The 15,792-nt window shown below is 38.2% G+C and overlaps 1 protein-coding gene across 1 annotated transcript in view; it reads left to right on the forward strand.

Annotated features, from left to right (window-relative positions):
* The first annotated feature begins 402 nt into the window (after positions 1 to 402).
* The window catches only part of schip1 (schwannomin interacting protein 1), a 495,227-nt gene continuing 479,837 nt past the window's right edge, over positions 403 to 15,792 (forward strand). The window contains exons 1-3 of the mRNA XM_052018692.1: positions 403 to 461; positions 1,465 to 1,548; positions 5,676 to 5,826. Of these exons, the coding sequence (XP_051874652.1) occupies positions 5,734 to 5,826 (93 nt within the window). The 5' untranslated portion in view covers positions 403 to 461; positions 1,465 to 1,548; positions 5,676 to 5,733. The remainder of the gene's footprint in view (positions 462 to 1,464; positions 1,549 to 5,675; positions 5,827 to 15,792) is intronic.

The following is a 15,792-nucleotide window of genomic DNA, read 5'->3' on the forward strand; positions in this document are numbered from 1 at the left end:
GCCATAATTATTCATGTGAGGTTTGCGCATATGAAATGGTGTCAAAATTATGTTTAGGTCTTTGGGGAAAATGCACAAAACTCATCCATGTGGAATTCTCAGCTGCTGCTAAATCTGTCTTTCAGGATAGTTGGACCAAATTTAGCACCACAGAGACTGGCACAATTCAAAACTGCTTCTATGTCTGTGATAAAAAGGGCTAATAGCACCTGCCCCACAGATTGTATTGGCATAGCTGGGAAACGTGTTGTCCATCCAATTTGTCAATTGATCAGCAATGTATTATAAAGATCATAGAAAATGGGAGGGGCAGGTGGAATTAGAATTTGCTCCCTGATACCAGCTAAAATGGTATTTAGCTCCATGTTGATGTTTGTTTTTTGTTTCAAATCTCAGGAGGAATTGAACAGACTGGAGAATACTCTGGATCAAGTGCATGATGCAAAATATGTTGTTCAGAAGTAAGTATGTTAGTCTCTGAAGCTATCGCTAATTGGTATGAAACTTAAGCAAAACATGAAGAAAATGTTTATTGAAAATCCATTAAAATTGCTGAGGAAAGGATGCCTGGCAAGTCCAACCCTCAGTTGAGAATAAGTGCAGTTGGTTTGGTGATAGGACGGTACAACTGAGGGGAAAAACCAGACATGCAGAGAGAAAGGTGAAAGATTGCAATGTAATGATAAAAAAAATTGAAAGTACAGTGATTTTAATCAGAATGAGGCTGATAAGATTCATTATGGGTTTATAGGATGAGAAGCTAGTACTGAAAATTGTAGGTGTTGTTTAATTTTATGAAGTGTGGGATATTATTGCCAGTTGTGTTGGAAACCAAAACCTCCAATGGTAGTGCAGTTTATTTGACAAGTGTACCTTTGGGTCATGTTTAATATTGTTTGTCCGTAGGATAGGTCTGTTTCCAGTTAGCCTCTGTGCAGAGGGACTAGGAGATATATTAGACTGGAATTGTTTGGGGAAGGAGTGCATCAACTGACCAGCAACTGTCCACTGACACTTGACTCATGCAGGTATTGGGGCTTTTTCAATACCAATAACTTCCTTTGGTTGAAGGCTGTGATCCAGTGGTTAGACGATGGGGGGCAGCACATTAAAGCTCATGCAAACGTACATTATGTATCCATGATAATTGGAACCTTGGTATTCCAACTCCATGAAAACAGTGCCAACAAGTCCATTAACTTTTGCTTGGAGGTACTTGGGTTGAATACCAGGTAAGAGCATTATTGCGGTGAGCAGTGGTGCATCTCGTGATCCAAGTTACTTCAGCCACTTGAACATGACCAGGTGGACAAAGTTCCAGAATGCTCACAGCCATGGGTTCATACTACAGTACAATTCAGCACTTTGAGAAGAATTGAAAAGATCACAAAATCTGTATTGTACCATTAAGTGTAAATAATTTATGGTTTCAGTGTTGGAAATAAGTATATAACTTTTCTTTAGCAGCCATCAACTTCCAATTGACTTTGGGAATAAGATTGAAAAATGTCATATCAACAGAGGGGTTCCAGAATCAAAAGCAAAAATGTAAGTAATAAGTGAAAATAATTAGTTATATTTGTTTCAGTGTTGCTTAGAACATTAGTAATTTTAGTCAATCTAAGTTTAAACAGAACAAAAAAAAATTCTTCACTTGCATATTACTATCGAACCGAACTGCTGCATATGAGCATTTACATCTCTGTGGGTGCCAAAAGTGAATTGACTCAATTTCCAAAAGTATACTTATATTAGATAAGAATATACAAATATTTCTCGTGACTGTCTCTTTTCTGCAGCATGGATACCACGTTTATGCACAGCTTATTCAAACAAAAGCCGTTAAAAATCAGGCCCAGCTGAACTATTGTGTTCTAAATCTGAGAGCTTTCATAGAAAATTAATTAAGTAAATCAACCTTTGAAAAATTTCCCATTGAAAGGTTGTTCATTTGTCTATAATAATAAACTATAATTTGGAATGAAGCAAGAAAAATAATGAGAAATTGTACAAGCAAATGTTCTTATGCAAAATATTTTCTGACCTCTGATCAAGAAATTTCATTCTTGTCCCTGCCAAGTGTTACCCACAGAACCTTTGTGGTTAATTCTATCAGCCTTGCTTGCATCTTCTCTCTCAAACTTTCATCCTCCAGTCCTGGATCTCTGCACACTTTTGCTCTCCTTTTATCTCCCCAGTGAAGAATATTTAAGATAATTCTGTCCAATTTGTTGTACGTGTGCCTTTTAAGAAGAACTGCACAAACTGTTAGAACCAGACATTTGTTTTTTAATCAGCTGGCTTGAAGTGGTGTCAGTCTGGCTAGTGGTGGTTAAGAGATAGCCTTTAAACATTATGGGATTTTTAACTTGTGGAGTTTTGATGTGTTATTAATCTGTATAAATCAAATCTTAAAAAATAAATAATATCAACACAACTGTGTCAGTTGAAAATGTCAAATGGAATAATCCTATTTGTGGAAAGGGCATGTTTACAAAAACTTCTACAGTCTGTAACTTGTGGCATTTCGTATTGATGAGCTCATTTTTAAAATAAAAATCTGGAGATATTTTTCTTTTTTTCATGGGATGTGGACATTGCAGGCAATGCCTACACATTTATTGTCCATCCCTGAACTAAGGATGCAGTTATGAGTCAATCACAGTGGGAGGTCTGCAGTCACATATAGACCAGTGCAGGTAAGAACAGCAGATTTAGTTTAATTCCCTCAAGGACATGACTGAACCAAATGGTTTTCTGCAACAAAAGCAGAAAATGAGGAAAGCACTCAGCAGGTCAAGCAGTATCCATGGTGAAAAAAGCTAAATGAACATTTCAGGTCAAGGGCCCTTGATCAGAGCTGGAAAAGTGAGTTTATAAAAGATGCACGAGCATTTCAAGTTGCAAGGAAGCGGTGAGTGGGGAGAACTGAGGGAATACATAGAATAGGATGCAGACCAAATTTTTGAGGTATTGATTATTTTAAAAAGTGGCAGATAGATACAGAGAAACAAACTGAAACAAAGGCTTTTGTCACAATCTGGTAGTTTCATAGTTACTGGTACTGAAAGTAGCTTTTTCCCCCTAAATTTTAGTTTACATTCCAATTTGCTATGGTAGCATTCAAACTTATTTTTCTGGATCAATGGGCAGACCTCTGGTTGCTAGTCCTGTAACTTAAAAACTAAGTTATCAGAAGTATCATACATGAACATGTGAATATGAGAAATAGCAGCATAAGTAGACATTTAGTGTCTTATGTGCTGACAGATAGAAATTGATATTATTTTCCCTTAACACATCCTCTGTGAGCTCCTATTGATGTAAGCTATTCCTGTTATTATATTTCATAATCTGTTTTAATGATCAAAGAACTAGAAGTAGGAGACCTTTTGCCCTCATGTGCCTCCTCGGCCGTTACTTCACCTGAGCTTACCTGATTTTGTTTAGGGTTAGCGTAGTTCCTTATCAATTCAGAATATGAATTTAGATTCATTGAGTTGCACAGTACGGAAACAGGCCCTTCAGCCCAACTTGCCCATGCTGACCAAATTGTCTACCTGAGCTAGTTCCATTTCCCTGTTTGGCCCATATCCCTCTTAACCTTTCCTATCCACATACCTGGCTAAATGTGTTTTCAATGTTGTAATTTTACTCGCCTCTACCACTTGCTCTGGCAACCTGTTCCGTATACCACCATACCCTGTGTGAAAAGGTTGCCCTTCAGATCCCTTTTAAATCTGTCCCCTCTCACCTTAAACCTTTGCCCTCCAGTTTTAGACTCCCCTACCCTTAGATAAAGACTGTGATCATTCACCTTATCTATACCCCTCATGATTTTATAAATCTCTGGAAGGTAACCCCTCAGCCTCCTGCACTCAGGAAAAGTAGTCCCAGTCTATCCAATCTCTCCTTATAGCTCAAGCCCTCCAGTCCCAGTAACGTCCTTGTTAATCTTTTTTGCACCCTTTCCAGTTTAATGAAACCAATGCATTTTGCACATTGGAAGAGATTAAATACAGAACAAAACTGCATGAAGTAGGATTACTGAAACATGTTGTAATGAGACTCATTTAATGTCTAAACCTAAGTGACTTTGAGAAAGTCCCAGTGAGCTCTCACCTTGAACTGTTGCAATACTTATGTTGAAACTACTCCTTCATTTCTGCTAGACAGTGTTCCAGGGTTTTGACTCAGTAACCATAAAAGAATTTCAATGTGTTTCCAAAACTGTACTGATGAGTGACTTGGAAGGGAATTTGGAGGTGAGAGCTATTGTTCATGCCTTCTGCTCTTGTCCTTCTGGGTATTCATCATTGCAAGTTTGGGAGATACTTTGAGAGAGGCCTAGGCAAACTGATACATTGCTTTTTGTGCATCGTGTACAACATAGCCTCTTTGGGCATTGTATTTATGTGATTGAACCAGCTAAGTTTCCTGTCAGTGGTCCAAAGTGGAAATTTGCTGATGATAATATCCACCATTGAATATCAAGAAGCAGAGTCTTTTTCTGTGCATATGGTTATTGCCTGGCACTTGTGGATGCTTTAGGCCAATTATTAGCCCATGCCTGAAAGTTGTTTCAGTTTTGTTGCATCTAGGCACAGACTGCTTCATTTTCTGAGTAGTTACCAGTGACGTCTGTTATGTTTGTTCTTCGTCAAGAGACAAACTTCGCGTGGGTTTAACATCTGAACATTTTTATTAACCAACACCAGGCTGGCTTGCTTTCCCTCTCTTTTTACAGCCACTTCCTGTTCCCCCATGTGACCTCTTGCATTGCCTACTGGGAACTGTAGTTCTTTATTATAACTACATAATAACACAATACTGAAAACTGGTTTTGAATATCAAGGAATATCACCACTTATAATGAAGGGAAGGTCTTGACTGAACATTGGAAAATGCTTTGAGGATCTCCTGTGGCAGTAGCCTATCCCAATTTAATTGAATAATGTCTTTTGAAGTACTCATCAAGCACTGTAATTGACATTGCATCTCCATAGCTTTTAGCCATTCCTGGTTTCACTCATCCCACCTCTGTTTGCTACATTTATCACAAAGATCTCAGGACTGGAATTTCTCCAAAACTCCATATTCGTGGAACAACACACACAAAAGAATATATATTTTTAAATCACAATAAATATTTCCCTTGTCATTGTAAGAGCAGGCAGATGTGTTTGGACCCAATCATTGGTTTAAGCCTTTAGCGCAATTGTGATATAATATTTAGTTTAGTCATATTATTAAAGGTTTCACATTGGTGTTCATTATGGATCAACACAAAATAGAGTTATCAATTTTCCTAAACTTGTTTGAACAATTGTCATGATTTCATAATGGATCTAAATCACAGATTTAAATGGGGGATGATTATGCAGAAATGTTTATGACTCAGTATATTGAACGCGTCCAAGCGGGTTTATTGTGCTGTGATTGGTTTTGCTTTTGATGTGGATCTAAAGGGAAATGATGCTTTGTTGTAATTTGTGCAGGGATTTGCATGGATTGTCCCCTCGTACTTTGGGTCATGTTAAGTCTCCTCAGTCCTTTATGACCTTCCTGAAATGCTGTCCCATTGGCCAAGCATCTGTATGTTCCTCCTAATCTCTTAGATTCAAATTGAATACAGTTCCACTGATGAAATTCACACTTTTATTTCAAAAATTCAGCATTCAGCGAGCATGGCGTGAGTACTTGCAGCGACAAGAGCCTCTCCGGCATAGCTGTATGGAGAAACGGAGCCCATCACCACCTTCTCTCTCCTCGGGGAAGATGAGCACTTCCATCAGCATGAACACTCTTTCTGATGGCAGCACTCCTGTGAGTAGTGTCCCTTTTCTTTGTTTTATTCTGCCACCTGCTGGATTGCATTGGCAAATGGCTAAGAGCAAAAAAAATGAACAGCATTATTTGCAGGTTATTGCACTAATCACCTTTTTTTTAACCTGGCCAGCTCTTTTTTTAGACTAGCTTGATTTATTCTTTTCTGTGTGGCTGAAGTTCATGCTGTTTGCTGCTTTAGCATCTGTAGGATGCAAGCTGCTTGGAAATGAAAGTTTGTAATTAATTAAAATGATCAGTGTCTCTTCAGTTTGATATTGAAAATGCCAATGAATCATTTATACAGCCAAGATCATTCATTATCATAGGAATCTGCTGGACATTATAAAGTAGAATATGTTGAAATTACCTTCAAAGAAGAATTGAACTATATCTTACTGTGAGCAATGTGATTAAACTGGTACAAAATATGATTAGAGGTTATTATTACTGATTTGCAGAAATTAAAAAGAATACTATTCTAAAGATTTCTAATTATATCTAGACAATTAAAACTTGCTACTTAGATATGAAAATGGTTGTGAATCAGCTGTTATTGAAACACTTTTTTCCCTTTGGTCTTTTCTGATCAAAATCAACTAATGTGGATAAAAATGAATCTGGTGGGATGAAGTAAGTGGAAACAGAAAAATACTTTTTAATGCTATTGGCACTATGGAGTGAGCCAAACGTAAAATTTAAACAATATTAAGAAATTAGTCAACAGAGCAGAAATAGATTGTGAAGTTAGAATCACCGATTATTAATTAAATGTGAAACCTTTCAACAAATGTTACTCCAGCATTTGGGTGTAAAATGAAATGATGATATGTTTGAGGCCATTGATGCATAAAAAGCACATCATTTCATGTCTGCCATATTGTGGCATTGGTAGACAGAGTGGCATTAGAAACAAAACTGTGAAGTGCCTAGTTTTCAAAGCTTATGCCAGTAAGCTCAGGGATAAGAAGTGAATCACAAGGACAGACATTCTTTGCCATGAAGATACCTGAAGTGCACCTACCTGGATAGTGGTCACTAGATGAAAGGTTACCTATTTGGTCTCTGACATATAAAGAAAAGTAGAGACCTGATAGCCGATTATAGACTCCATCAGTGAAATAGAATTCCCCCGAGTGATCAAGATTCAGTGAAATCACCACCCCAAAATTTAACCCCACCAATGGACCAAGATTCTGTGGGCAATAGTGAGAATTCTCATCTTACCGCTGATGGAGATTTGACACCTCCATCCCCTAGCACATGTATGCACACACTTATACTTGCAATTTTCTTCCACTCGGATCTGTGCAGGTAAATTTCTGGGTCAGCAATAAGTTGCAAATTCTCACTGCTATCCACGGAATCTTGATGCATTGTGTCTCTTGGCTGACTCTGGGACAGCAGGGACATCTAATGTCCTCAGATTACTGCACTTGGGACCAGAACAGGAATATCTATGCATGCAAGAAAATTTTATGGCGAGAACAAGGGAGCAGCCAGTTGCCTATACAAGTTTGGGAATTTTGGCATCCCTTCTCCCTATGCTGAGACACTGGGGGAACCATGATCAGTGAAGCAAGCAGCCTGAATCTTATCCAGTTCAAATGGTCAGTCTGCTCTTGAAGTCAAAGCATGTTCTGACAGCTCACCCAGGTTTGAGGAGGCCTAAAGCTAATTTTTAGGTTTGTCCTTGCTCTTGTTCTGCTGGTGCATCAAGGCCACATCTATTTTGTCTCTGAAACCAGGTGCTGACAATCATATGAAATGCTGTGCTGTATAAATAAAGGCATAGAGTTCAGGAGCAAAGAAATCATGACGAACCTTAGTAAGGCACAGATTTGGCCACAACGGAGGACTGTGTCCAAATCTGGATGTTGCATTTTAGGAACAATGAGAGGTTGAATGGGAGGGATTTACTAAAATAATTTCAGGAACAAGGGACTTTAATGATGTGGATACACTGGAGATTCAGTTGCTGACACAATTTAAATAACTGCTTATTACGTTACAGTTAGTTCGAAAATGATGCTTTCATTTGCATTTTAACTACAGTTTGACTTGGCTCTAACTTCTGTGGAAACAACAATTTAATAAAAAAAATCAAGAAATAAAATTACCTGCTTTACAGGCTTTGTTTTCTGCAGATCATTGATGAAATATTCCTGAGGTGCTGGGTGATATTCTCAATCCAGTTTTGATTGGCAGTCAACAAAAGGAGAAGTACTGCCTTCTATTGGTCTTTAATTAGCGAGGCCACTGAGGCCAAAAGACAGTTATAACAGGAGATGAATGAAGAGTAACAGTGGTACAGCAGGTATAGATGCTCTTCTATGGTTGGAGCTTAAGAATGTTAGAGCAGGGCAGGGAGAGCTTGTACAAGTTGGGGTCCGAAAACTGCTGTTCTTTATACTTCAGCTGTAACTCTGGTCTTCTCAGCAGCTGATTATTGTGCTCCAATCTGTTTCAAGTCATCACATAAACTCTGATACACGGCTGCACTCAGTAATAAGAATTGTCCCTGGAACTTAATCCTATTTCAGCAGTTACTAGTCAAGATTCTCTAGATTCAAGATTTACTTTATTGTCATTCCTCTGAGTATTTACATACACAAAAAAAACGAAATACTGTTTCTCACCAGCTCATATCAGTGCAACAAAAAGAACAGTGATAAATATCTAAAATAGTCTATAAAAACATCTCTAAAACAAAACTAAAAGCATATCAACACCACATGTTCATATCTGTTAAAGTGCGTTTATGTATTAATAAGTGCTTATTCAGTTCGAGATGAAGTTCGACGTATCAGGTAACTAATTATCAAACTGTTTCTGTATTGATGTGAGTATGTACGTGTGTGTGGAGGGAGAGCTTGTCGGTAGAAGTGGAAGGGGACACAGTCCATTTATGATCCTGACTGCTTGTGGGAAAAAGCTGTTCAGCATCGTACTAGAACATTGCTCCTCCTTCCATCAGGAGGGTTACAGCAAAATATGGATAAGCAACTCATATAAACAATGACTGGGACCTTCCCATTCACCGAGATCTTCAAGGCATTCCAACCCAACATGTGATCTCCCAAAATCCTTTTTGGACATGAACCCACTCCTATTCCGCAACACTACAGAATTTTGGCAGAAGATTTTGGCAGAAAACACATCCACAAACAAACATCTTGTATCTGACCCAACAGGTCAACTGGGCTCTCATCCACCTCAGAGCGCAAGGACATCCCTGAACAGCATAAGGACTGGACGTGGCCAAGGTGGCCATGCAGTGCCCTAGTGGCACCTTTAAACTTCAGGTGGCTGCATCTGTGGAAACCCTGATTAAACCAAAGGCATATAATAACATCCTGCCTCTGATGCATCTTTGAGAGCGATACCTTGGAGTTGCTTTACTCTCTGGCAGGGGACTTGGAAATTAAAACTGAGGCAATTTCTGTTCCTAAAATTCTGCAAAAGATGATGGGAGAGATTTGCCATGCATTTTGCAGAGCTATACCCAAGAGCATTCAATATTAAACTCTGAGGGAGTGTGTGAAGCATATGGTAGAAGCACATATGTGGGAAAGTTTGGACAAGCAAATGAGAGAGAAGGATATGATGGATTTAGGTAAGGCAAAAAGAGTTGTGTGGAGCATAAATGCTGGCACAGGCAGATAGGGCTGAATGGTTAGTTTTCTGTCATCCTGTGATTGACTGATTGCTTAGAAAAGGAATGAGTTGCATCCCGAATAATAATGACACCACTTTGAACCTTGCAATGAATTGAACATAAGAACACCTACCCAAAAAGGATTTGTTTATGTAATTTTTTGGTTTATCTAAGTGCCAGAATACAACTTTACTGGATCATTTCAAATTTGTATTTGATGTAAGATCTAAGATGATTGTTTCCTTTGACACAATTGTAGTTTTTTTTAAATTGCTAGCAATCAGCTGAATCTGTTTTTGTAGGGGAGTGATAGTAGTATTCACATTTAAATTTAGTCTCAAAGGCATCGAGTAAAAACATCTTCTCAGCAATAAAACTAAATGTCTGTCTTCTACCTACAGATTTTATATTAGTTCTTCAGTTGTAAATAGTTTCAGTTTTTTAAACAACAATCTCCATGTTTTTAATTATCATTTAAAGAGCTACTGAGCAGTAAAGTTCTTGTCTTGTATTTTGGGAATTAAAAGCATACACAAAATACTTTCCCTAAAATAAGTAGCTTGCCCTGAGGTGGGATAATCCATTACTGGGCAGAAAAATTGGGAAGAGAACCTTTATGTTTCTTTATGATTGTGCAACAACTCAAAGTTTAGTCAGACCATTATAATTACCCAAATCTCTAGGTCTATGTTTCTCTATTTTGATGAAGAATGGGAACAAATATGAATGGGTGGAGGTTGGGGATGTGGAGGAACGGTAGTAGAATCTTTTATAAGTAAGCTGGCATTTCTTATAGTGCACGTCTCATCTGTAATTAGAGAAAACTGATTTACCTTCAGTTACTGCTGTAACTGAAATCCTCTGAGTACATTAAGTAGGTATTCACACTGACTTTTTAACTTGCATTATTGCCTGGAGGGAAACATAGCTCTGTGTGAATGTCTAATGGGAGGTGGAGGAGACCTGGGAGTGCAGTATTCGATTTATCTTGTCAATGAACAGGCAATGATTCACAGTAACAGGTGTGGCACCACAGAAGTGTTCATTTTCATTCCATATGCCATATAAACATAAACAGATTAAAAGGTGACTTGCTTTTGTGGATCATCATGCAAGACCTAAATATAAATGGATCATCATGCAAGACCTAATAATAAATGGCACCCTGACTGCCAATCCTTGTCTTCAATCACAGGTGGGCAACCAGCAGGAGTTGCTAGGCTGCATGCATTGGCAGCCATACTTATGTGTATGCCAAATAATCCATGTCAAGCAGAAAACTGAGCACATTTATGGCTCGGCCAATGTAATTCCTTCATGTTTTAAGTGATAGGATAAAGCTCATTTCATTGCTCTCCTAACTTCCAAATACCTCTTGTGCTCTGTATTTTTCACAAAATATATTAATTCCCTACATTTGATTCTCCTTTTTGCATTCTTTGGAGCACGTCTAAACAGTATTAATTATGCATTCATAACATTTATTGTCTAGTGGCATTCCATAACAGAGATAATCTGACACCAACCTGATTATACTTCTCTGCCAAATATGAATGACATTGCAAAGGAAACTCTCTACTTATAGTAATTTGATTTTTCTGAGACTATAACTTACAATGTAATGTAAGTAACAAACATTGGAACCTCTTGTGTGTGAATTTCTGCAGATATTTTTAGGGTAGTTTTGAAAGGCTGGTTGTAAATTAGTCTTCAGGTACTATTAACAAATTCATTGAGCCATTTCAATTCATTTACAATGAAACCTTTTATGAAATGAAGAACAAATTTCCCATTTTATTTCACATCTCTTCAGAACCATTTCTGGTAACCATAGTTAGTTAAGATATTTGTGTTTTACTGCCTTTCTGAATCAGTTGCTCATTTTTGAGTACAGAGGCAATCTGAGAAGGAATGGAAAGAAAGAAAAACTGACTTGGGTTTATTAGAACTTCAAGCCATACCAAGATGCTTTTCAGCCAATGAAATACCTTTTGAAGTGCATCACTGAAGTGCAGCAAAGATGGCAAAAAATTTGCGCACGGCAAATTCTCACAAACAGCAGAGTGGTAATGACATGGCAATGAGCTTCCGCAATATTGATCCAGGGATAAATATTGGGCAAGACTAAATAAAGAAGCTCCTTAATAAAAGAGGGCATAGCAACAGAGTGTGCAGTTCAGCTACAATTGATTTCCATGCTGACTATTTCAGGAAGTATCTTGACCATGGCTGGTGTTGTGCTGCAAATTTGTTCTGATGGATTACTGCCTAATTCCAAGGCTATGTGCAAGAAATATTTTGTATATTGCATGACAATGTTGAGAAGCTAGAATATTGTGCATTGTTTTGCCTGTTTTTTTACACAGCAATCTAGGGAAAAGTTAATTTGCAGTGCAGGGTTTTCTGCTTGTTGAAGCAGAGCACATGAACAAAGCAGAGAGCATACTGATTGGGATTAATCCATTTGACTTATTGTTTGTTGCTTCCTGTTCAGTTTTGGCTAGCTGGCAGGGAGCTAGCTCAATAGGGGATTTGTGTGCAATCTGGTTTGCAGGTCAAGTTTCAATGACTGTGTTCACTAAAATGTACGTGGGTATAAATGAGGGCATACATAGAAAGCTTTTAAAATGGATTTAAAATGTTTGCCAATTTTAGCCGGGATTGTTGGAAGAGTGCATTGGGGGGGGGGGGGGGGGGCGCGAATGAATTGAAACCCAATCTGAAGGCATAGCACGGAATCTGAGTGTGACAGAAGTACGGTGATTGAACTCTCAGTACATTTTTGGTAAAATGCATTTAGTGGGTGTGTGAAGGGGCATCTTACATAGCACTTAAGAATTCTCTCCACAGAAGACAGCAGTATGTATAATGGGGAGTGAGTGTCAACCAATTTAGTAGGGGGATTGTCACATGCAGTCCAAGGAGCAGATACAAAATATGGCATTTTGTAAGCAACCTAGCAAACTAAGTTTGCAGAACAGTACCTCACAACAATGGTGACGTGGAGCCAACAGTTGACAGACTTACTGTCTTGCATTTGCCACTAACTGAAGCCAAGATTTCTTGTGTGTCAGAATGTAGCATACACAAATTTCTGAGTGCATTTGAAATTTTTGCCTTTCATACAAGTTCCAAGGATCTTGAGTTGTTATCTTGAGAAACGCATGGTGATTAGCCACTGATTTCACCATAATTGGCTTTTCAGTTGCATGGGCACTGCTTCTCTTTCAGCTATCAGTATGTGTATACAACAATGAATGGCACTTCAAGGATATGATCTAGATCTGGAGAAAAGCTTCCCTAATGAAGAATAGTTTGACAAAGGCTGCTTCTCTAATGTGCTCAAGTAGCTTTTGGTAGAGGCTATAGACCCAGATATTTGCAACCTTAAATAAAGGGGGACTTCCTCCTGATTATTCCTCTTTACCTTCTCATCCACAAACACCTGTTAAACTTTAGTATATTTTAATTAGCTTTAAACTTGTGAAATGTTTTACTGTGAAATTAGTCAGAAAAGAAACACATAATATTATTACACAAAAAATTGAAATACATTAAAGTAAATTATTTACTAAACAATTCTGAGTCATTGGAAGTCAACATTAAGGCAGAACCTTTGTGAGCCAGAGAAGATTCAGTTGTAACCAGTTAGGTATGTAAAACACTTGAGAATCAAAAGAACTGCAACCCTTGGGCCATATTAATGACTTGAGTCAAGTTTTAACCCAGCCCCTACCTTTTGATACCAAATGTTGTGTGTGTAATCTAGCTTTCACTTGGGTCAAGTCACTCATAGCTTTTGTTTGCTGACTTATGTTGGCTCTCAGTTCAGCAACAGTTGGGATTTAAAATTCAAGTCTTTGCTATCAAATACCTTATTCAACACATCAACTAACATAAATACCGGACTTACGATACAGTCTAGTTCTTAAAGGTATCGTCAACATATTTGCCCAATAGCAAGGAAAAAATGAGGTGAAAGCCAGGAGTGATGAAAGGGCAAAGTGGAGTGATGTGATCATGGGCCAGGAAAACATATTGACATCTGCCCAAATTTTCACTTTTCTACTTGACCATGCACTCCCTTTGTTGCTATCATTTGTATTTACTTTCTTTCTCCCTTCAACCATCTGGCCATCACATTTAAATAGAAATTGACTCCAGTAGTGAGATAAGGTCAAATCAGGCAATTCTGTGATCCACAGTTACGTGTGTATCCCCAAATTACATTGCACATATTCAAGAATAGCTCCCAAATGCAAGTGAAATTTGTATATTACAGAAATGTTGCTAAAAGTGGATACACAATAAAGGGAATTTTTGGTGGTGATTGGATCATTGGTGATTTTGGCTGTAAAATTTAATATTTTGAGATTTGTGCAGTCTCGAAAAAATGGCGTTATATGTTGGTAGATGCATCTGTCTGATTAACCATATTCACTGCATGAAGCTTTTCCTGATGGTTTGATACCTTTTGTTCCCTAACCAACTGGTTATTGCATGTATTTTAGTGCTGGAATTCTTGGAGCCATTTATGTCTGCTCAGCTGTATATTCCTTGGCTTGTAATACTAAAATTAACACTGCAGATGGCAGTCTTGCTTCTTTTGATGCTGAGTTGCATGGTACAGAGCTAATTTGTTGTTGGATTTTTATTGCCTATCCTGGTGTTTACCATCATACAGCATGTGCAATCAATGACAGGATTTTTCATTTTTTTCCCACAGGTTCATACCAGTCCTACCCTCTTGTGTTTATTTCCAAAGAAGATTTACAGGAAATGCTTATCTTCATATAATAGATAATGCTTATCTTCATTCATATAATAGTTTTAGGATTAAAAAAAACCTTGTCATTTCATCATTCTATAATTAGCATGTTAAAGACAAAATCTCAGATCTAAAAGTACAGTACAGCAGATGCTGGAGATCTGAAATAAAAACTGAAAATGCTGAAAATATTCAGTGGGTCAGATGCCATCGGTGGAGAGAGAAATAGAGTTAATGATTTGGGTAAATGACCTTTCATCAGAACTGGTGAAAGTTCTGATGAAAGATCAGTGGTATAAAAAGTTACCTCTGTTTTCCTAACCTGCTTGAATGTTTGCAGCATTTTTTGTCTTGTGTTATGTCGTAAACAGAGCCAAGTGGATCTGCTGGTCAAAGAAGTCATAGTGAAGTCATAGCCCATTTGCATGCAGCTAAGAGTGATGGTGAATGGTTGGGCAACAAATAATGAAGAGATGGCTCGGTAAGCATTTCCATGCATAGACTATCTCAGAATCTTGCACGCAGGTAAGGGAAATGGTTGAACTATTTTGGAGGCTTTTCAGTTATCCCTTCCCACAGTATGAAATTTAATCCAGATGAGTCTGAGGTAGTGCACTTTGGGAAATCAATTTTTTTGGGGATATATAGAGTAACTGGCAAGAACCTTAGGAGTTGTAGATAGACAGAGCTTGGGGTGCAAGTCCATAGCTCTCTGTAGTGGTGTCACAGGTGGATAGGGAAGTGAAAAAGGCATTTGGTATGTTTGTCTTCATAGGCCAAAGCATTGTGTAAGAGTTGGGATGTCACATTGCAGCTGACAACACTTGGCAAATTGTGTACAGTTCTGGTTGCCACACTAGATGAAGGCATCGCAGTTGGCATGGATGAGGTGGGCTAATAGGATCCACTGCTGTGCTGTACGATTCTGATTTTATGATACTATCAGTGTCTAACAAAGCATTTCGTATCTCTGAGCATAGCAGAGATCAATGGCCAAGCAAATATTTTGATCCTTGCAAACACTGCAGCTAAGGTGTTGGAGATAGCTGTCATGGTATCCAAAAGGGCTTGCCTTCAAGGGCCATTCAGTGATATTTACACCTGTTGAACATGCTGGAAAACTTCACAGGCAGAGTCGGGCAGTACCTATGGAGAGAGAGCGAGATGGTCAACATTACACATTGATGACCTTTTCGCTCAGCAATTTGCTCTGTTCCGATGCTGCTCTACCTGCTGTGTATTTCCTGCATTTTCTTTTTTATGTAAATTTCCTGAATCCGAAGAACTTTGCTTTTGTTTTAGATCCATCATGGCCGAGTGTTTTCCTATCGGCATATTCCCGCTTTTGTGCAAAAGGAGTACTCCTGCAAACTCTCCAATAATCTGGCCACTTGACACTCAGTTCAGGCTTTTCTAGATTCTGCCCATTATTATGATGTCTAAGCATAGCACAAGGGTTACATTTCAGGCTGAGGTAAAGAAATGGCATTGACATTAAGGCATCATTTGATAAAGTGTGACACATAACACCACCAACAAA

This window comes from Pristis pectinata, chromosome 6 (genome assembly GCF_009764475.1).
Source record: "Pristis pectinata isolate sPriPec2 chromosome 6, sPriPec2.1.pri, whole genome shotgun sequence".
NCBI lineage: Eukaryota > Metazoa > Chordata > Chondrichthyes > Rhinopristiformes > Pristidae > Pristis > Pristis pectinata.